Source organism: Pleurodeles waltl, chromosome 1_2, assembly GCF_031143425.1.
Source record: "Pleurodeles waltl isolate 20211129_DDA chromosome 1_2, aPleWal1.hap1.20221129, whole genome shotgun sequence".
Taxonomy (NCBI): domain Eukaryota; kingdom Metazoa; phylum Chordata; class Amphibia; order Caudata; family Salamandridae; genus Pleurodeles; species Pleurodeles waltl.
In genome coordinates, this window is record NC_090437.1 from 96474717 (window position 1) to 96496952 (window position 22236).

A 22236-nucleotide genomic window follows, 5' to 3' on the forward strand; every position below is an offset into this window, starting at 1 on the left:
CATACACGCACTCATTCCCAAAAGACGCAACACCCCCGCAAGCATACACGCACTCACACACCCCCTCTACATACACAGACGCACACCCCCATGCACCCACACAACACACAACATCCCCCCACCCCCCTCCCCTACCGGACGATCTACTTACCTGTTCCGTCGATCCTCCGGGAGGGGACGGGAGCCATGGGGGCAGCTCCGCCAACACCACACCGTCAACAGAACACCGCCACGGCGAATCACAGGACGTGATTCGCTGGGCGGTGTTCTGTTGGCGTGGCGGTGGAGGTGGAGCAACCTCCACTTCCCCGCCTCCCACCAGTATGGCTGTTGGTGGCTCTCCGTCTGAAAAAGGACGGAGTGCTACCAACGGTCATAATAGGCTGAGCGGCAAACCGCCACCACTGGCGGTCTTCCGCACGGCGGTCCCTCGGCGGTCTTGGAAAAAGACCACTGAGGTCAAAATGACCCCCATTATCTATTAATGAAAACATTTGCGACAAAGACATAACATAAACTATGAATATCAGCATTAATAATGTAACTCAGCAATTAAGCTTGTCAGTCATTTGTCACCATCAACGTCACCCGTAATCAGCCTACCTATCCCAGATTAGCATTAGCATGGGGGTCTTCATGCGAAAACAATTTAGAGAAAACATGAATTTGGAAAAATCTACCTAAGTGAGAATCTCTCTAAACAGCGTAGTTGTTACCTAGAAGAAAAGGCACAAAAATCATCAGTCACATTATAGCTACCTATCCAGGATGGATCAGCAACAAGTCAGTCTTCGTCTTCAGGTCATCAATTAGTCAGCTACGGATCAGGCCCACAGAGTATGAGCCCAATATCAGCACCTTGGACAGCGTCTCCTGACGTCATCAATTTTCTCTCCGCAATTCTGATTCCTCACCCCTTGTCATGACTTTTTTTTAGGGTCTCCCAGTCCATCCCCCTAATTGCTAATTGGTCAATCGGTCAGCAGATATGACTTTAACCTGTAGTTTTTGTTTACCGAATCGACTAATTTTCATATGTCCTTATTCCCAAGAAGCGGATTGGTTCTCCATGCGATGCCCTCATCATCCGGCCCTTCAGCTATCAAAATTGTTGCATATGGCTCTCCAATCAGTGCCTCTATTGTTCAAGTCCTGGGAAACTACATTTAGCCTGCTCTGCACATAATTGTATCAAATTGTCTTCATCATCTCCTGTCCGTCGGCACCTTGCAGAAAATTCTAGCTAAATAAGTTGAACTTCGAACGGGTTAAGGCTGCAGCCCACGATTTCCAGTCCTTTGCAAGGCGTCCGGTTTCTCCATGTTCAGAGTGTGCGAGGCCCAGTGGAACTAGGCTTTTAGTTCAGATAACTTAATAATACAAAACAGATGTTATGCGTCTCATTATGACATATTACTACATTTTTCTCATATATTTTCATTATTTTTCACATTTTCAGTTGTTTTAGTTCACATGGTGATCATACCCAAGGCACATTTTTCAAACGTGCACATTATTTTTCTATGATTAATTTCTCTATGCATTTTCACATTAGTAACAACATATAAATCATTAATAATTTTCTTAATTAGCGTATCTGCTTCAACACCTGACGTGCTCTTTATACCACATGGAGGCAAGATTAATGCAACTAAGGGCAATTATGTAACTTGTGATGCTGAGTTGCTGACCATGTGTAAGGTTGTCCGTATGCACATATTATGTACGCACTTTACAGCGAAACAGTGTGGAGATACATGTGAAAATCCGGGGTGCAGTGTTCTACTAATTCCACGACGATGCAGATGTCCTGAATGAAATATTTGCTAAATGTTAGTCCCTACACTTATTCAGCAATTAGCACTGGCTTAGACTACTTAATAGATCCAGGGGACAGGTGTGAAATTCAACAGCGACTGTAGCTGCAACGAAAGACACTGTGTCAACCACATCATAATTAAAAGCAAGAGACAGTAAAATAACAGAAGAACTAAGAATTCTAAAGAAAATGTATATGACCTTAGAGCATATATGTTAATAGTGTTTTAAAGTTGTGGGGGAATTCATAACGTACAGCCCTATTTAAACATAAACTTAACAAAACAAATAGTGCATTCTGACATCGCGTAACAGAAATGAATTATAGACCATTCTGCTAATTGCAAGTGTATGGAAATTCAGTGTTTTCTTTGCATTCTATTACATCGCCTGGAGGGAGAACCATTAACACTCTGCAGATGCCAAAACAGGATGGTGCTGCCCCCTCTGTTTGAAATGTTAGCTCCCACTCCAAAACGTGTCTAGTTGCATCGTTGAGGCTGGGAGTAGAGCACACAGTGTAGGCTTCTTAGAAGAACCATATGGAGGCGATTCTTTCTCGGCCTTTTATCACATTCAGTTATCATTCTGCTCGAAGCCCTGGGGTTCACCATTGTATTGTGGGCAGCTTTTGAGCATTACATAATACAGATTACTGAAGGGTGCGCAATCCTTAAACTTTGACGGCCAATTCACAAAGCTGTTTGTAAGATTTCGCATGTTTTAATCCATGTTTAGGTGTGATTTACACTTTAATATTCGTGCCTGATTCACAAAGCATTTTCTTCACGTTGGTGTGTTGTACTCAAGATGTATGTATGATTTACTTCTGAATCTTCAAGAGTAAGCCTTGCTTAAAGTTGTTCTGAAGAATATTCCCATCTATAAAGGACACATTTTTTTTATATTTTACAGTACTGGAACGACTGCTACTTGACTTGGGATCAGTCAGAATATAAGGGTGTTCAAAAACTTCGCTTTCCTGCTGACCAGGTGTGGGTGCCGGATATACTATTATACAACAGGTAAATACTTGAAAGAATTAATCACTGTTATGATCAATTGGCTGTTCTTATCAATCTGTGCACCGTACTTGCAAATTAATCAAACAACAACAAAAGTGTATAACTTATTATCTATCCGTCTATCTATCTATCTATCTATCTATCTATCTATCTATCTATCTATCTATCTATCTATCTATCTAACGATTTTAGTAACATAAGCCATTCAGAAGCTTTAATCAAATAAAAATGATAACATTTTTGTGACCAACGTGTTCTTTGTCTTTGTTGTCTTGCTTCCTCACCCACAAGAATGTATCCTCTCTGTCTTGTTAATTCTGCTGTATAATAGTTCACTTCGCCGCTGGTGACATATTGGCAATTGTGGTGACACGGGTGAGGCCGACAATGAATACGAAAGTGAACACAGTATCAGGCCTATTGAAGATATTGCTAATTTCTCGAAAGTGCACAGACAAGGACACTTATAAGTAATAGGGTAATACTGAAATACATATCCTATTTAGTTGTTTGGTGTATTTATGTGTAGGAGGCTGGCCTGGCTTGTAGTGGGTACCTGAGGTACTTAGACCTTGTGCCAGGTCCAGTTATCGCTTAGTGTAGAAGAGGTGTTTCTAGCAGCTTAGACTGATAGAAGGTAGCTATGGCAAAGCAGCTTAGGCTGAACTAGGAGACTTGCAAAGATCCTACTATACCACTTATATCATATGCACAATATCATAAGAAAACACAATACACGGAGTTACTGAAAATAAAGGTACTTTATTTTTATGGCAATATGCCAAAAGTATCTCAGTGAGTACCTCAGTAAGAACGTAAGTAATATACACAAGTTATATGTACACATACCAAAGTTATGTAAGTAAGAGCAATAAAAGTAATGCAAACAGTGTAGAATTACAATAGGTTACAATAGGAGCATATAGGTATAGGGGCAACACAAACCATATACTCCAAAAGTGGAATGCGAACCACGAATGGACCCCAGACCTATGTGAGCTTATAGAGGGTCGCTGGGACTGTAAGAAAACAGTGAGGGTTAGAAAAATACCCCACCCCAAGACCCTGAAAAGTAGGAGTAAAGTACACCAACTACACCCAGAGAGCACAGAAGTCGTGATAGGGGGATTCTGCAGGAAGAACAAACACCAGCAGTGCACTGACAACGGATTTCCGGACCTGAGTACCTGTAAGACAAGGGGACCAAGTTCAATAGTCGCAACAGTGTCCAGAGGGGGCAGGAGCGCAGGGAGCCCCAGCTGAAGGTGCAAGGAAGCTGCCACCGTTTGGAAGAAGCTTAGAGTTCTGCAAGAAAGAAGAGGACTAGTGACTTCTCCTTTGGAAGACGGATGTCCCACGTCACGATTAAGCTTGCAGAGGTGTTCCCACAGAGAAAGAACGCAAACAAGCCTTGATAGCTGCAAGGGTTGCAGTAGAGATTTTTGGGTGCTGCTGAGGACCAGGAGGGACCAGAATGTCGTCTTTTGGAGGAGGAGACAGAGTGGGTGCTCAGCAGCTCAGAGAGCCCTCACAGAAGCAGGCAGCACCTGCAGAAGTACCCCAACAGGCACTTGGAAGAAGAGTGAACCGGAGTCCACGCGAAGTTACAAAAGGGAGTCCCACGATGTCGGAGCACAACTCAGAAGGTTGTGCACTGCAGGACGGAGTGCTGGGGACCCAGGCTAGGCTGTGCACGAAGGAAATCCTGGAAGATTGCACAGGAGCCGGAGCAGCTGCAAATCACGCAGTACACAGCTTTGCAGTCTAGCGTGGGGAGGCAAGGACTTGCCTCCACCAAACTTAGACTGAAGAGTCACTGGACTGCGGGAGTCACTTGGACAGAGTTGCTGTGTTCCAGGGACCATTCTCATCAGGATGAGAGAGGACCCAGAGGACCAGAGATGCAGTCTTTTGGTGCCTGCGTTAGCAGGGGGAAGATTCCGTCGACCCACAGGAGATTACTTCGGAGCTTCTGGTGCTGGTAGGCAGGCTACCCCCAGAGCATGCACCACCTGGAAACAGTTGAGAAAGCCAGCAGGATTAGGCGCTACAATGTTGCTGGTAGTCGTCTTGCTACTTTGTTGCGGTTTTACAGGCGTCCTGGAGCAGTCAGCGGTTGATCCTTTGGTAGAAGGTGAAGAGGGAGATGCAGAGGAACTCTGGTGAGCTCTTGCATTCGTTATCTGAAGAAGTCACCAAAGCAGAGACCCTAAATAGCCAGAAAAGGAGGGTTGGCTACTAAGGTAGGAGGATTGGCTACCAAGAGAGGTAAGAGCCTATCAGAAGGAGCCTCTGACGTCACCTGCTGGCACTGGCCACTCAGAGCAGTCCAGTGTGCCCCCAACAACTCTGTTTCCAAGATGGCAGAGGTCTGGGACACACTGGAGGAGCTCTGGGCACCTCCCTTGGGAGGTACTGGTCAGGGGAGTGGTCACTCCCCTTTCCTTTGTCCAGTTTCACACCAGAGCAGGGCTGGGGGGTCCCTGAACCGGTGTAGACTGGCTTATGCAGAGATGGGCACCATCTGTGCCCATCAAAGCATTTCCAGAGGCTGGGGGAGGATACTCCTCCCCAGCCTTCACACCTATTTCCAAAGGGAGAGGATGTAACACCCACTTTCAGAGGAAATCCTTTGTCTGCCTTCCTGGGCCAGGGCTGCCCGGACCCCAGGAGGGCAGAAACCTGTCTGAGGGGTTGGCAGCAGCAGCAGCTGCAGTGGAGACCCCGGAAAGGCAGTTTGGCAGTACCCGGGTTCTGTGCTAGAGACCCGGGGGATCATGGAATTGTCCTCCCAATACCAGAATGGTATTGGAGTGACAATTCCATGATCTTAGACATGTTACATGGCCATGTTCAGAGTTACCATTGTGACGCTATACATAGGTAGTGACCTATGTATAGTGCACACGTGTAATGGTGTCCCCGCACTCACAAGGTCCGGGGAATTTGCCCTGAACGATGTGGGGGCACCTTGGCTAGTGCCAGGGTGCCCACACACTAAGTAACTTTGCACCCAACGTTCACCAGGTGGAGGTTAGACATATAGGTAACTTATAAGTTACTTATGTGCAGTGGTAAATGGCTGTGAAATAACGTGGACGTTATTTCACGCAGGCTGCAGTGGCAGGCCTGTGTAAGAATTGTCAGAGCTCCCTATGGGTGGCAAAAGAAATGCTGCAGCCCATAGGGATCTCCTGGAACCCCAATACCCTGGGTACCTCAGTACCATATACTAGGGAATTATATGGGTGTACCAGTATGCCAATGTGAATTGGTAAATTTAGTCACTAGTATGTTAGTGACAAATTTGGAAAGCAGAGAGAGCATAACCACTGAGGTTCTGGTTAGCAGAGCCTCAGTGAGACAGTTAGGCATCACACAGAGAACACATACAGGGCACATACTTGCCTGGCAGGGTCCCAGTGACACATAGACTAAAACAACATATATACAGTGAAATATGGGAGTAACACGCCAGGCAAGATGGTACTTTCCTACATTATGTTAGCCCAATATCTGGTCATTTTTATTTCACATCACTTAACAGTCTTAATTATCTTGTGGCAGGATTAGCTACTGTCACTCAGCAACTTATAATATGTCCAGCTGAGGGTTGCTTAGGGCTCACTGGAAAACACATATAGGTGTGTCTTACGTCCCATTCCATCTCATTAGAGCCTTTACTGCAGGTCAGGTAAAAGTGGTAAAAGTGGTATTTGTGCAGGGCTCATTACTCAGTGCATATTGGTCACGCTTGCACTCTGCTTGGTGCCACTTAGGCACTACAGGAGGTTCTTCTCTATAGTGACAACTTGCTGGGGTTGTGTTAACAGTTCTCTGTTGGTGGCATCCCTCTAAGGAATTTGCATCAGTGTACAATGTCTGAATAGATAGCATTGTTACACCGCAACAGAAGTCTATGCATTTAATCATGGACCTTCGTAGATGTACCACAGGTTAGAGGGCCTCACTAAAGGACCGTTCCATTTCAGCCATGACATGAGTGTGAATGAACTACACCTACTTGCCTCGTAATTGTTTTTCTTTTTACTGCATCTTTGAGCAAAGTAAATCGAAATAAAATAAAACTTCATAATGAAAGTTGCTCCAGTTCTGGTCTCATTCCTTTTTAAGGATTCTAGAAATCTTGAAGGAGCCGTCATTCCTGTGCTAAGAATTCTCAAGGGGTACAGAGTAAGTTGTAGCAAGTGTTTTAATGGTCGCAAATGCACTAATTTGTTGTTAAAATTATTTCTAATGTACTAATCCCATTTTTGGTGTCAAAAAGGTTTCCCAACTGCTAAAATGGGATTCTGAATAGTTACCACTAATAACTCTTAAAAACAAACAAAATAAACTTTTCTTTTTAAAGGAAGTCTGGGTTCCTTTAAGGAAAATGGGCTGCATTTAGAACAAAACAAAAGTCTGCTTTCATGAAAACGTAATCGCAGATCCCAGAAGGCCCCTATATTTGTGACTGGCTCCAATCATACTAAGTTGAAATTTTTGATCTCCCTAATTAACCTAATTAATATTCATGAGTCAACTTGGATTGCAACACACTAAAACTCGAATTTATAAGAACCAATTTATTAATAAATAGGTTGATTCTTAAAAATATTTACTGGTCCCAAAAATACTGGTTACAATTTGTGACCAATATTTTATGACCAGATATTCATATATCTCGCCCACACTTCTTTATTTTACAGTCCACAACAAAAAAAGCACAAGAGAACAAGTATAGAGAAGGAACGTACAAGGAGCTTCTTCTTACCACACCAAATTTATTACTGTATGTGTCTTATCTCTAGAGGGCCCATGTACTTAAGAAGAAAATCTAAGTCTAACAAAACATTTGGAAAATAATTTGAAATAAACAACACAAATTTATCAATTTTGATTGGATTGATCTGGTCATAGTGTTTGTGAAAAGTATGTGTCTGGTCAACAAGCATCTACCTTTAGGTGTGATTTTTGACACATGTGAAATGGAATTCCATAAATAATATCTCTCATTAATTGCTGAGAATAATATTCTGCTTGTGTTGGTCTTGAGTAGCAGGGACGCATCTGTGATCTGATGCAAGCTTCGCCCTGATTGTCTTTCTTAACAAAGGGAAAATGAAAAGGACCCCAACTTTTATCACAGTTCTTCTTATTTTAAATAATGTGTTATTCCTGATTAAGATGTTATTAGTTCACATATTCTGTAATTATGGTGAAATCCGGATATGAATATTTTATTAGTAATAAAGATAACTACTTGACTGTTCACTGGGAGTAATTGTGAACTTTCTAATTTCTAAATTTCTTAAAATATATTCCATATGTTTCAGACTACTTTACCGATTTAGGAGACATTAAATCCAAGTTACTATATGTTAGCACATGTGATGAAATACCACTATGCAGTGCTATGTGACACAGGTCAATAAATTAGAAGCATTGATTAACTGGGTCGAACTGGGACACAAAATGTGCTTGGCACCAAAATAAAAGTGGCCCCATTAGTGAAATAAGGAAAACAAAATACCTGCAAATGTGCTAAAATTGTCGCCCACATATGCAAAGTTTTGAACGTTTAACAACATGCTGTATAGGTGGTTTGCAAGGTATGGGAGATGGCATGCATTTGTGTTTGCTGCAGGCAATGCTTGTGGTAATATGAGGAATGTCAGCAGTAGAAAAACTGCCCACCAAACCATCTAACAGGCCTACAAGCAGCTATAAAACGGACCATACACAGCCCTGTCAGAACAGCCCTTTTGGCACTGTCAGTCTGCACTATTGGCCTGTCAGCGCTAGTTGATAAACCCTTAGAAGCAAAGGCTATTTTGTGTCTAAAGTTGATGTAAGTGCAGTGTAAATGCTAAAAAACGTACCTATTAAATTCATGTGAAATAAAGCAAAAAATGTCTCCAAGAAAATACAATAAAACTTGCATAGAATAAATGTAAATGTACAAATGTCATGCATTTTTTGAAGAACAGAAAAGTCACCAGAAAATAACAACCCCCGCCTATTCACAATGGAGATTTTGGAGATTTTATGTGGACAGAGGCTGTGACTGCTGCAATTTGACAGGAGGGACCACAGGAGGTAGCTACCCAGGGATAAAATTTACAAAGTAAGGGTGACACTAGACATCTCTGTAGCCTTTCAGACATCCTACTCTGTTTAATCTGCATGTCTTTGAGAGGTAAATGTCTCATCTTTCACTGTTACGAAGGTGTTTCCTCAGGGCAGTGAAAGGCTCAAAGTTTATTTTTATATCCTGAGTCTGCATGATTGACTGCTAACCCCTCTTCTATTACTGAAGCAGTAAGGTTCAGTCAATTATATATAATTATATATGTGAAATCTGAGAAAAAGACGCGAGTCAGTCAGCCCCAACGTGGCAGGCTGTAACAGGGGTGCGATCCCTTTTCAATTCAACAAAATACTTCTTCAAGAAGAAGACAATGTTACAGCCACTAGTGTCACGATCCAAAAATGAATTTAATCAGGCAGAACAAACAAAAACGGCAAATACAAACTCTACATAACTGTAATCTGTTTTAATATGATTTTATATGTGACCAGTTATACTTTACTGAGCAAATTATAGCTTGCACCGCACCATACTCTGCTTGTGACCTCACATATTACTTCACTCATGGCATGTCAAATGACATCATTGATGACATAACTCATGACAGGAGTAATAACACCAGGCATAGATACCATAGAATTACTGAGTGAACATGTGGGTTCATAGAGTCCATACCAATGCCTGCTTATGACCTCACATATTACATCCCTCATGAGTTAACATATAATTATAATCCCCACATAATTGATGACATCACTAATGACATCTCAAATTACTTCATTGACAACATCACTGATGGATTTGTGATCATTGTGACATCATGTTGTAGGGTTTGTGGACTTGAAGACTTTTACTCCTGCTAAACGTGTGGACCGATTGCTATTTGTCTTAATGGGATAACCCTCTTAAAGGCTTCATATGACCCACAATTTTATGTCAGCAGGTTGACAGGTATACATGTGTAACAGCAAATACACCACTTGCCAGGCATTATGGACAACAATCTGTAGTAAAATACACTACACATATTTCTGAAATGTTCATAATGGCAATCAATCTTAGAGCCATGATCACAAAATGAGCATGAGATAAACCACCTCTAAGTAAGACACCTCCTACCTTTCCCATTAATCAATAATTTGCAATGGTTCAAACTCTTTAGGAAGGCCCTAGAAATAAACATGCACAGCTTTGAGAAATTTATTATACCACTGTATTACACCTGTTTAACAGAGGAACATGCCTAGAACTCTACTGGTGGTTAATTCATTATCAACATTACTTTTGTCCTTTCCCACATATATTTTAGAGCATGCTTTGGCTTTAAGCCACAACCTACCTTTAAAGATACATCTACAACCCACATCCCCACAACCTTTACCTTGTTTAACAATTAATACTTCTTCCATCCCAAACTTTAGTGATTTGTAAACAGTGCATCATATACTTTTAAACTGCACAAATATATTTGCCTCGGGATATCAACCCATATGTGTACACTCAATAACCCTAGGCTATTAAAAAAATTGATATAACCATGTTACAAAAAACCTGAGCCACTGGTGAAGTAATATGGGAAGATTATCTTTCTTGATCTCTTTCCCAATCCAGTATTCAGATTGTTTGGGCTATTTGTTCATTTTTTCCCATTAATGGTTATGGTTATAACAACATACATACAAGGGATAAATGGTGCAGAATCAGTATTTTTTCTTTGAACTGAATGTGCTAGTCTAATTTAATTGTGCAGTGAATAAATATTATCCTAGAGAATGACTTCAATGCAAAAATAAGACCCATCCCTACTTTAATGGATCCTTTTTTCAGCTAAGACCACAAGCTCTCCTACCGTGAAGTGGAAGACATGCAGTATAGCTGAAGTGTACGGGGAAACAAAGAGTCAAATTGCAGCTTTTATTGGATGGGGCCATGGGACTTTTATTGATTATATTTTTGTATCATGGCCACTGCATTCAGCTTGGGGATCCAGAGAAAAAAAAAAATAGTGATCATAACGGCAGTGTGCTGGGTTTAGGTGTACCAGAGAATATTAGGAGGCTACTCAAGACAGACATCAGTGAAATATTTCTTAAGGACAAAGGTTTGAAAATGAGATGAAAGATTACCAATATTTCAACCATTTTTGCTAATGTGGTAAGGGCTAGCCTGACCCTGGTTAACATGTGCCTGTTAAATGATAACACCTCTGGGGTATCGATCATTAACATTTTTGTCACTGTGGGCTATAATACCAGGAAAGCCCTCCTGCCAGAGGCACCAAACTTGAGCATCCAAGCTGGTTTGATAGGGTATGCAGGGAAACTAATATTCATTTGCACAGAGCCTCAATCCCGAATCCCAGAAATCGAGACAACATTATTAAATGCTGGACCAAATATAAACTCATCATAAAAAAAGAGACAATTAGCCACAACGGATGAGACATGGGAGAATTTAGTTGCCTCTTGTACCTCCAAAAATACCTGGGATATGATTATTAGGACATATTATGTATGAGTATCAAGGAAGAGCAATGGGTGGAACACTTCATGTCCATTTACTGTCTTGGGTCCCCCATGAACAGCAACCAGTTGGCCCTCAACCATTCTATCCTCTAGCCATCAGATATTAGATACACAAGGTGATCACTGTCATTTCCTAAAGCCCTTCTTGCAAGGCCCCTAGTAATAACGGGATTCCTATGGACCTCTATAAAACAAACGTTGATTTCTGGGCCCTGGTTATTGCCAATGTGTAAAATCAGCTTGCAGCAGTAAACTACCATGTTCTTGGCACACTGCAATAATTGTAGCCATGTTTAAAAATGGTAGTAGACAGGACCCAGCTACCACTGACCCATTTCTCTGCTTCACTCAATAGTAATAGTGGTTGCTTGAATTGTTTTACGTAGAATAGCAGCATGGACAGAAAATTCTAATGTTTTATCTGGGGCCCAGTTTGCTTTTAGAGAAGGATTAGTTTAAGGAACAATATCAAAATTTCCACCTGCTAGTTAGAAAATACATGGTAGCGAAGCAGGGTTCCTTATACCTATTCTTTGTGTACCTCAGCAGTGCCTTTGATGAGTAGTAAATTGGGCAAAGTTCTGGGGAATATTAATAAATAGTGGCATGTACCGGGCCTTGTTAAATTTCCTCCTTACCCTATGTACAGGCAACTCAGCATCTTTAAGATATGGTGCATGGGGTGAATGTACCAATCTGTTTGCCTTAGAGTGAAATTTTTGAAAAGGCTGTGCTTTTGCATCTTTAATTTTCTTATTCCATAATAATAACCTTAACACTTTCCTGATTTTACATAGCAGGGCATACCTAAGGTGTATTCCAACCAGTATCACCTTATTGTACTCTGATGGCACTGTCTCAATGTCCCAGATCACTGATGGGTTCAAAGGCCTAATTCATAACTGTTACATTTGCGGGCAACTTAGAGCTAGAGACCAACCTTGCTAACATTTAATACATGTAGCCCTAAGGACAGCACTATTTTTTACTAAAAAACAAAATATCAGCAAGGTTAATTTCTTCCTGGATCTGGGAATTTGTTTGATGCATCCAGTTGCTGGTACATCTGCCTTTTGACTAGATATTTATGGTTCAACCAATCAGCAGGTGTTCTGTTTAATTTTGCTGAGAGCATTGGAGTAAGGCAGTCCTTGAAATTTACAAACGTAAAAGTCTTCTGATTTTAACATGTGCGGCAGACCTCTGGGGATACTGCAGAGCACCCAGTCTTCAGATAGTACAACATTGTTTTTGTAGGTGCTTCCTAGATTTATGTCTCAGTACCCCCATTACTTACGACATGAGGAACTAGATCTAAGTTATGTGAAGCATCATATTAAATTAGCACAACCGGAACACATTTCTGACCTAATGGCCGGCAAGGATGTGGAGTGGGGTTTCCCTTGCTTATAAGTAAACTGGAAACAAAATGGCCAAAAGTATCCAGTCAAAATTTTCATCTTTGTTTAGATCATGAACGGAGAGCCCTTAATAGGTGCACTAGATTTGATTACCGACCCCATCCCACCTTTAAAAGAGGCCTTTATACTAACCACATAGATTATATTTTCCTTGACCTGAGGCTATCGTGTTATCTGGCTGACATGAAAGTTGTCACCCAAGTTGACAGTGTCCATAACGCCCTTGTTGTTGATTTCATTTTGGATCTATTTTGTAAGTCCTCGGAACAAGCCAATGATACCTTTTTGATTTTTCAATACCTTTAGCCCTCTAAATAGCTGCAAGAACATAAAAAGGTATCTATTGGTAATGATACTCATGTAAAGGCCAAATGTTGTCAATATTTAGTGGACCACTTTCAATCTTATGATTTCTCTAACTTGACTACATTTAAGTTTAGCTGTAAACATGCTGCACTATTTGAAACTCTTAAACACTACTTCAGGAAGCAAAATAAAAAGACCCAAGTTAGCTCCACTAGGTGCCCCTGGCTTACCAAAGAGTGTTGGGTTGCAAATCCCCATCACACTTATAGGAACAAATTGACTGTCGCGGGAGCAAGTATTAAACAGGCCAGGTGTTTCGACTTCTTGGGAGTTCGACAAGCTCTTCTGGGACCAATAGCTGTCAAAAAAGTAAGTCCATATTATTACGCAGATCAGAATCCATTGTCAGGAAATACAAAGCAGCAAGCAGTCTTTGTCGCCAGCCCTTGAGGTACATACAGTAGAACTGAGGCCATAGGTGGCTCATTGTGCAGGGCAAAAATTTGGAGCTCAGATGACACTTCATAACTAAACATCATGGAAAACAAATTTGCTAAATCAGTCCTAAACATCCCAATGAGAACACCACTTATCACTTTAAGATGGGACTTAAATCTTAAAACAATCGACTATATTGCCCGCTTGAAAGTTCTGACCTACTGGGTAATGAAGCTGCCCTGCAGGAGTTAATGCTGCTAGAAAAGTGCTGTATTACACCCTGGCTTAGAGCCATGAAAACATTATGTAATAAAAAAAAGCTTGAGAATGTGTGGGAATATTCCAGTAAGACCACCTTGGCTAAGTGGGTTAAAGAAATGTATTGGGAATATGCCCTCCAGAAGAGATGGGATGAGGCAAGGCCTGATGGGCAAATTTCTAATCAAGTGTACTCAGTGCTTCAATTTGTTTCTTGACAGAATCACTCCCCCAGTGGCAAAGTCCCAGTACATCTGTTTTCGAGTTGGTACATTACCACTCAGGAATTTTACCTCAAAGTGGGGAAGGAGGTGGAAGTGGTGAGGGACCGTCCTTTCTGTCCCAATATGGTGGAAACCAAGGTTCATTTTCTACTAATCTGCCATAGGTATATAATCCTGAGATCTAGGTGGATCTTCCCTTTGTCGCAATATAGGTGCAAAGCAGTGTCTGGTAGGCATGTGAATACTAAAGTAATGACACACCAGAGCCCATAGTTTTTGCCCTCTCAAGATGGGTTTCTTAAGTGGGCTTAGTCTGTTAGAAAAGCTGCATTGCAGGCTTGCCCTAGAGATGTTAAAACCGCTGAATCCTTCTCATTTGGGCACCTCATCTGGGCACCTGTAGGTTTGTTCAGAAGCAGTGCCCTAGCTTCATAATCTTTTTTACTTATGTTTGGGGTCCCATATTGGATGCCCTCAATTGGAGCGGGCACTATATCTGTGAATGGTGTATTTCTGCTAATAGCTGGTAGGGCTAGGCTTGAGGATCTTTTGTTAGAAATTGCATTTGCCGCTCCGTAATGCCTGGAATTCAAGCATTCTGCTATTGTTTTACTTTTGCACTTTCTAAAGACATTTGTCCATGGATCCCGGGCATCAGTTGCTATGTAAAATGTTTAGAAACTATGTATGCTGCTATTTTTCCATTCCCGCACACCTTAAGGATCATTGCCCACAGATATCTGTTTTTATTTTTACTTCTATACTTCTGCTGCTACATTGCTAGGTTTCAACAGAGGGCTCTACATGCGAGGAACTGTATCAGCTGCTATGTAATGCCTTGAATTTGTTGACGTAGCTATCATCCTTATTATTGCATTTTCAATGGGCCATTTTTCATTGGTATTTGGTTTTATATTAATTTTTGCATTTTCTAAATTGTTTTTACCTGATGTATTAAGAGATGTTTTTATATTATGATGTGTTGTACTGTTTAAGGTTGCATCTAAACGAAATAAAGTAATTTGAAGATGATGGTAGTCCCAATGTTATTATGGGTGCCTGCCTGGTTCAATGTCCATGCCACCCTAAACCAACATATCATAGAGGACTGCCTAGCCTGTGACTTCACGTATCACATCCTTTGGCTCCAGCATATCAAAGTGATTGCTGACACCCTTGCTAGACCTGACCTGTATGTGAGCTCTAATCCTGCAAAGTACCACAATAGCGCAAACAATCTTTGTTTTTATATTATGATGTGTTGTACTTTTTAAGGTTGCATCTAAATGAAATAAAGTAATTTGAAGATGATGGTAGTCCCAACGTTATTATGGGTGCCCGTCTGGTTCAATGTCCATGCCACCCTAAACCAACATATCATAGAGGACTGCCTAGCCTGTGACTTCAGGTATCACATCCTTTGGCTCCAGCATATAAAAGTGATTGCTGATACCCTTGCTAGACCTGATCTGTTAGTGAGCGCTAATGCTGCAAATTACCACAATAGCACAAAAAATCTTTGCTGCTATTGCCTTAACGTACACCATGGTTCACCGTATTGTAAAAACGGTGCATACATGGTGTCGTTAGGGTGGGTGCAGGGGGGCACAAGAAAAGTGGTGCATCAATGCCACTTTCTTGTAAATATGGCCCTTAATTCAATAGTTTGCAATATTAGCTCTGGAACAAAATCAGACTAAAAGTAAACGAAATCCTTACTCATTCGACCCCCCAATCTATTACACTGTCTCTGGAAGGGCAAATATACCTGAAGTAAACATAGATTACCTAGTCTATTTTCCTCCTGAAGCCCGTGATAACATTGATCTTGTCTACCTTAACACATGCGCCTTAGTTAAGCAAAAAAAAAAAAAAAAACAGGGTTAAGACACCTCTCTTATGAAGAACTACCATCCTATTTCCCTGTTACCTTTTGCTTCTAAACTCCTAGAAGCTCGTGTGTCACCAGAGCTATGTCACCATCTACAGGAGAGCCATTGCCTTGATTCCATCAAGCTGACTCTCACCAAGGACAAAACACTGAATCCGTCTTACTTTCTGTACTTGGCACTATGTGCTATGATGAGGGCAAAGAGCAAATATCAACATTGCTCCTGCAGGAATTACCTGCAGCTTTCGACAGGGTCCAGCACAATGTATTGGTCAACATTGTGCAAGCTGCAAGCCTTTATGGCCCTGCCCTTGACTGGATGAAATCTTTTTTATACAATTGTGCTAAGAACGACCTTTTTGGCCCCTTTAATGCCTCTGCACTACAAGTGAATTGTTGTGTACCATAGAGGTCTTCATTGTCCCCCCACCTTTTAAACCTATATACCTGGTCTCATCAAGGAATTGGGTAATAGAGGTTGCAGGTCTTACAACTACACAGCTGATTCCAAAACCCTACTTGACATAGATTGCTCTGTTCCCTCCCAGGAAAACTTCCAGAACATTATGCATTATATATGGCAATGGATGGGTAACAAGCATATAAAATTATATGCAAAAAAAAACTGAAATAGTGATATTGAACAACAAAGATAATCTCCTGAATCAGCTCTATTGGTCTACTGAAATGGACTTCACACCATCCCCAAGTGACAAGCTAAATGTCTCGGAACCAACATAGATTGAGAGCTAACAATGAAATCCCAAATTAGAGCAGTAATCTCCTCTTATATCTTTATGTTGATCAAGAAGATGTGTGTGTTCCTCACGAAAGATGCTTTTAAAACAGTAATAATGGCCTCAGTCTCCTCCAGATTGAATTATACAAAGACAGTCCATACAGGCCTCCCTTAAATGCTGCTGTGTACACTCCAGATTATCCAAAATCAAGCAGCCAAAGTGATTTACCTATTGTGAAGGAAGTGCCATGTTATATCACTTGTTAGACGTATCAGCCCTAAGGTTGTCTTCCTCCAAATGCTTTGCCTTCTTCCACCCACCACCCCTCCCTGTTTTGCTGAACTGAATGTTTTTAGTCTTAGGACTCTGTGCACTTTACCACCGCCAATCGGTGCTAGTGTTTGTGCTCATTCCCTAAAACATGATTACATTGGCTGACACCTGATTGGCATAAGTAATTTACTTGTATGTCCCTAAATTGGTATACCATATACCCAGGTAAATTAAATGCAATTAGTGGGCCAACAGCACTTATTGTGCCACCCAGTTAAGTAGCTCTTTAAAACATGTCTCAGGCCTGCCATTACAGCCAGTGTGTGCTTTTAAACTTCCAGTTTGTCCTGGCAAAGTAAATCCTTTTCCAGGCCTACAATTCTCTATTTAATATATATAAGTTGCCTAAACAGCCGTTGAGGCAGGGTGCAGTGTATTTAAAATGTTGGACATTTATTTTTAAGTTTTCATGTCCTGGTCGTGAAAAACTCACTAATTTGTTTTTTATTACTGTGAGGCCTACCTCTCCCATAAAATAACACTGGGTTACCTTATTACATGTATTCAGTGATAGATTTTGTGTGGGATCAGATAGAAATGTGATGTTAGGTGCACAAGGAATTATAATTTAAAATTAAATTCAACAGTAAAGTCAGATTTTTAGCCACAATTCTGAAAATGCCATTTTTAGAAAGTTGGTATTTTCCTGTCCCAAACATTGGCCCCTGCAGCCTGCATCCTAGGTCATATGACTAGATTTAGTTGGCACTTGGCCTTTATGTATTCCTCCCAGACAGCCATACAATAGGAGGCCTGGGTGCTGGCAGGATGGGCCATACTGGTAGAGTGGGGGGAGTGGAGCTGTGCAAAGTGCCACTTGCACATCAAAGAGGCTGCCTCAACCCATACTCAAAGAACTTATCTCATTTGTGTTCTCAGACATCCTAGGACCAGGGCTGGGAGGAAGGAAATTCTAACACTATTTGTGGGGGTAAATCACTACTTTTTCTACTTCAAAGATGGCAACAGATATAAAATTAGGACCCTCGGACCTACTATTCAGTTCACTTCTTGGCTTACTGAGGACTCTCTGAAGACTGTCCTGCTGCCTGTGGCCTGCTGTGTACTTCAGAAGGGTGTTCTGCTGCTTGCGACTTGATTTTCTTCTTGGACCCAGAACCACCTTAGTTACTCCAAGGGTTAGGTGACTGGCCTCCTGAGCAGAACCTTAGGGACAGAAAAGGCTGCAACCATCTTGAACCTATACTTAGACCAAGCTTGAGTGAGTCCTGACCTTCCAAATAGTGGCCTTCCAGTCCTGGTCCCTTGGAAGTGGTGCGAAGGTGGCAAGATAGCCCAAATGAAAAACTTGGGAGTTAGAACATTTCATCCAAAAAGTGCTTTGAGAGCCTAGAGGAGACCAGGACCTATCTGCTTGCTAATCAGTCAAGATGCATCCCCTATTGGCTTGACTTCATGATGGCTCCTGATACGTTATCCTCCACAGCAGCACATCCTGTTCAGTGGCCCCTCGTAGGAGGGGTATCCGGTCCCGTGGTCCTCCTGCAGATTTTTAACTTCTAAAAAAGAGACAGTCCGAGCATAGAAATCTTCACTGCAACTTTGTCCAGTGGCTCCCTGATGACGCCTCCTCCTCTCTGGACACCTCTGGCTGCCATGACCTGGTAAAATGCATTATTTTTTATGGCTTTGATTCCATTAAGAAGGCTTCTGGTGTGCCACACTTTCATCATAAATACAGAATGAGTGCTGTAGTTCATTAAGAACTGTGGAAAATGTACAATTGATATTACAGAGTTAACTGACAGACTTCTGCTTGTGTTGGAGGTACATATTTCACTTTGCATGCCAGAGTGTTTTAATAAAATTGATAAGTAAAATACTTCAGAACTCACAGAAAACATGTTGTCATTGTAGCTTGATACAGCACTAACCATAAATTTTATAACAAGAGGAATCCTTTCATTTTGTTTATTTCTAAAAGAAATGTTTTAAATTGAACAGCTTTGATGTCATCAAGATGGCTTCAAAGGTGCCATTCCTTTGTCATACATACATACATTTAGCATTCTAGTTGTTCATCAGAACACTATGGGAAGTTGCAGTAGAACACCAGTGAATTAACTGACAAACTGTGGTTGTGTTCAAAGTACATATTTCAGTCTGCGTGACAGAATGTTTTACTAATACGAATGAGAATATCTGAGAATGTATAGTGAATGTACCCTCATTCTAGCTTTCCAGAGCACTAAAGATAATTTCCACAACAAAACAGCCCCTCTCATTTTGTTAATTTCCAAATGACGTGCTTTCAGTTTTACAGTTTTGAATCCATCAAGATTTCTTCAGGAATGCCCACTTTTGTCATAAATACAGAATGTTAGTGCTAGATTTGTTCATGAGAACACATCCAAATGGCAGTAGAATACTGGGTATTCAACTGACAAACTGCTGCTAAAGTTGGAAGTACATGTTTTTCTAAGAATATCAGATTTTGTTCTCATATGGCGGAGGACGATAGTGTGAATTTATAGAAAATGTGTGCTCATTTTCCATTTGGAGCACCTTCCACAACCTCTATGGGTAATCATGAGAAAAAGAAGTTTTCTCTCAAACATGGTTCATCAAGTCCCAGAAGATTGGCATTTTTCATAGTGTAAAACCACCTTAGGATACACCATAATTCCTACAATTTGTATAGTTACCTACAACAAATGATTTACAGTGTGAATAAAATCTGTAGTCACCTTTTTATATGAGCTCCTTTTTTCACTCTCTTAAACACACTTTCAGTACATGTATTTCAATAGGACCATGCTCCTTTTTTCACTCTCTTAAACACAATTTCAGTACATGTATTTCAATAGGACCATGTCCACCAGTCCTGTAGTGACTGTCACAGAGGTTGTCCATGCTGTGCTCAGTCAATCAAGAGGGACCCTGTGGGTTCCCCTCACCCACATACTGCCACTTGGGTTCAAGGTGTGCTCGCCATTCCCCATTATAATTTTTTTAATTTCAAATTCAGGGCCGATTCTCTGAGTCCTGTTATGACTGACACCACACATTGTCAAGATTGTGGGTAGTCAATTAGGATTAACTAGTCCCCTTTGAAGTAGTCAAGCAGAGCATATCTGGGCACCATCAGAAGATCCATTAAACGGTGGCAAAGTTATTAGAGAAATAAAAAGCTCTCTTCCAATGGAAACTTTGGCCTAACAATAACTATTTAAATACAGAGTGGCACATATATATCTATACCACCAGCCATAAGTTCCCGCCAAGGGAAAGCAAACAACTTTCTCCTGACTGTGGCCACATCGGGTGAAAGCCGAAGCCAGCCCTGGGAGGTGGCGGGTCCCAGGGCCATTAAAGGATCCAGGAGAGGTGCCATGCAGCCATCCCCTTTTTTGTGCACATGCTGGCCCCGGGACGGTGATCCCCAGAGCAATAAATGGCCACTTTAAATAATGTTACTGGCCCCGAGGAGGTGGTGGTCCCCAGGGCATGTTTAGGCCAAGAAGAGCCCAATTGAGTGGGGTCCGTGCTGCCCCCTCACATATTTTATTAAAGCCTCAGGCAGGTAGTGGTTCCCAGGGCATTCAAGATATGCGGGGGGCATTCTCCCCCCCCTTTCTTTTAATACTGACACATGTCTCCCGAACCTGGCCCACCCAGGGAATAAACTGAAAGTGCGGGAGGCTGTGCTTTTTTAAAAAAAATTTGCCACAGATTTACCAATCTTCCACAACTTTGTGCTAAAAATGTTTATCAATGCTTTTTTGCCCTGGCAGAATCCCAGGTAGACCCAACACCAAGGCTAGTGGGTCAGGGTATTCCTACCCTGCATCTTCTTTTTTATTTTTGTATGTTTTTGTTAGGGACTCGGCTGAGTCTGAGTCCCAAAATGGCTGCCACCACTTCCTGGTTGAAAAGTTGGCAGCCAATAAGATCTCTGCACAAGATCAGGAGGATTCACAAAGTGTTCGTGCCTCTAGATATATAAATTTGTTTTTTTACCATCCCTGCCTTCCATGGTCTGTTGTACTTCCACTGCCCCTCCCAACTGCCCAGCACTGTCAAATTTTTGCATCAGCACCCTCCTCCCTGCCCTCACTTTTCTGAGTCCGTGCCCCTGACCTTTGCCTTCCCACAGTACTCTAATGAACAACACAATTTCTAGCATTCTATATTTATTACAAAGGTGTGGCACGCCTGACGTCATCTTGATGTAATCATAACTGTGATACCTAACGCATTTCCTATAGAAATTATAAAAATGAGAGGGTGTTATTCCCATAGAGATTATGGTAAGTACTCTAAAATTGTAAATGAGGACATATTTTCTGAGTCATCAAGTAGTTACAAAGCACTTCAAAATTATTTGCTATCTGTGTGTGTTTTTTTTATCCAGTTGATCATTTAAATATTTGTTACACTTTGGAGAGAGGATGTGGTGTTTTGACCAGAGCTGCAGACTTTGCCACTGGAGAACATGGTTCGGGTTTCAGCATCAGCTCGACATCCTGTGATTCTGGGCAAATCACTTAATCTCCACATGCCTAAAACCAAAATGGATGTGTCCATGTTTAATGTAATTGATGCTCATGTAAAGCACACCAATCCCTTCTGTGTATGTCTGCGCTATTTAAAACTGAAAAAACCCCTAAACAATTACGTGTTTTGCGCACTCTGGTCATTGGGCTATACTTGGGCTACATTTTGGTGATATGTGTGCCACATTTGGGCTCCTTTATTTCTGCTGGCCACCTTGGGAGACTAATATGTTATGAAGCGCCCTAATTTCCTTATTTACTGCAGTATCCTCAGTTTTCCACTTTGATTCCATCAAGAAGGTTTTTCAGATGTGCCACCTTTTGGCATGAAATTAGAATATTAGCACTCTACTGCCTCATTAGAACACTGCAAGCTGCTGATCATAAAGGAGTTAAGTTAACTGTCCGTCTGCTGCTGGTGTTGAAAGTGCATGTTTCAGTCTGCATGTCAGAATGTTTAAATAAAATAGAAGAGAAAGATATTTGAGAACTCACTTAAAACATTTTCTTTCTACAGTACTAACCATAATTTCTATGACAAAATGAACCCCTTTACTTTGTTTCTTTCTAAATTAAATGTTTTAAGTTTTACCAGTTTGATTAAATCAAGATGGCTTCAGGCGTGCCACACTTTTGTTATAAGTAA

The 22236-nt window shown here is 41.3% G+C and overlaps 1 protein-coding gene across 1 annotated transcript in view; it reads left to right on the forward strand.

The window, feature by feature from the left end:
• LOC138297135 (neuronal acetylcholine receptor subunit alpha-7-like) overlaps positions 1-22236 on the forward strand; it is a 2137462-nt gene that overhangs the window by 1082360 nt on the left and 1032866 nt on the right. The window contains exon 4 of the mRNA XM_069236631.1: positions 2734-2843. Within this exon, the coding sequence (XP_069092732.1) occupies positions 2734-2843 (110 nt within the window). The remainder of the gene's footprint in view (positions 1-2733; positions 2844-22236) is intronic.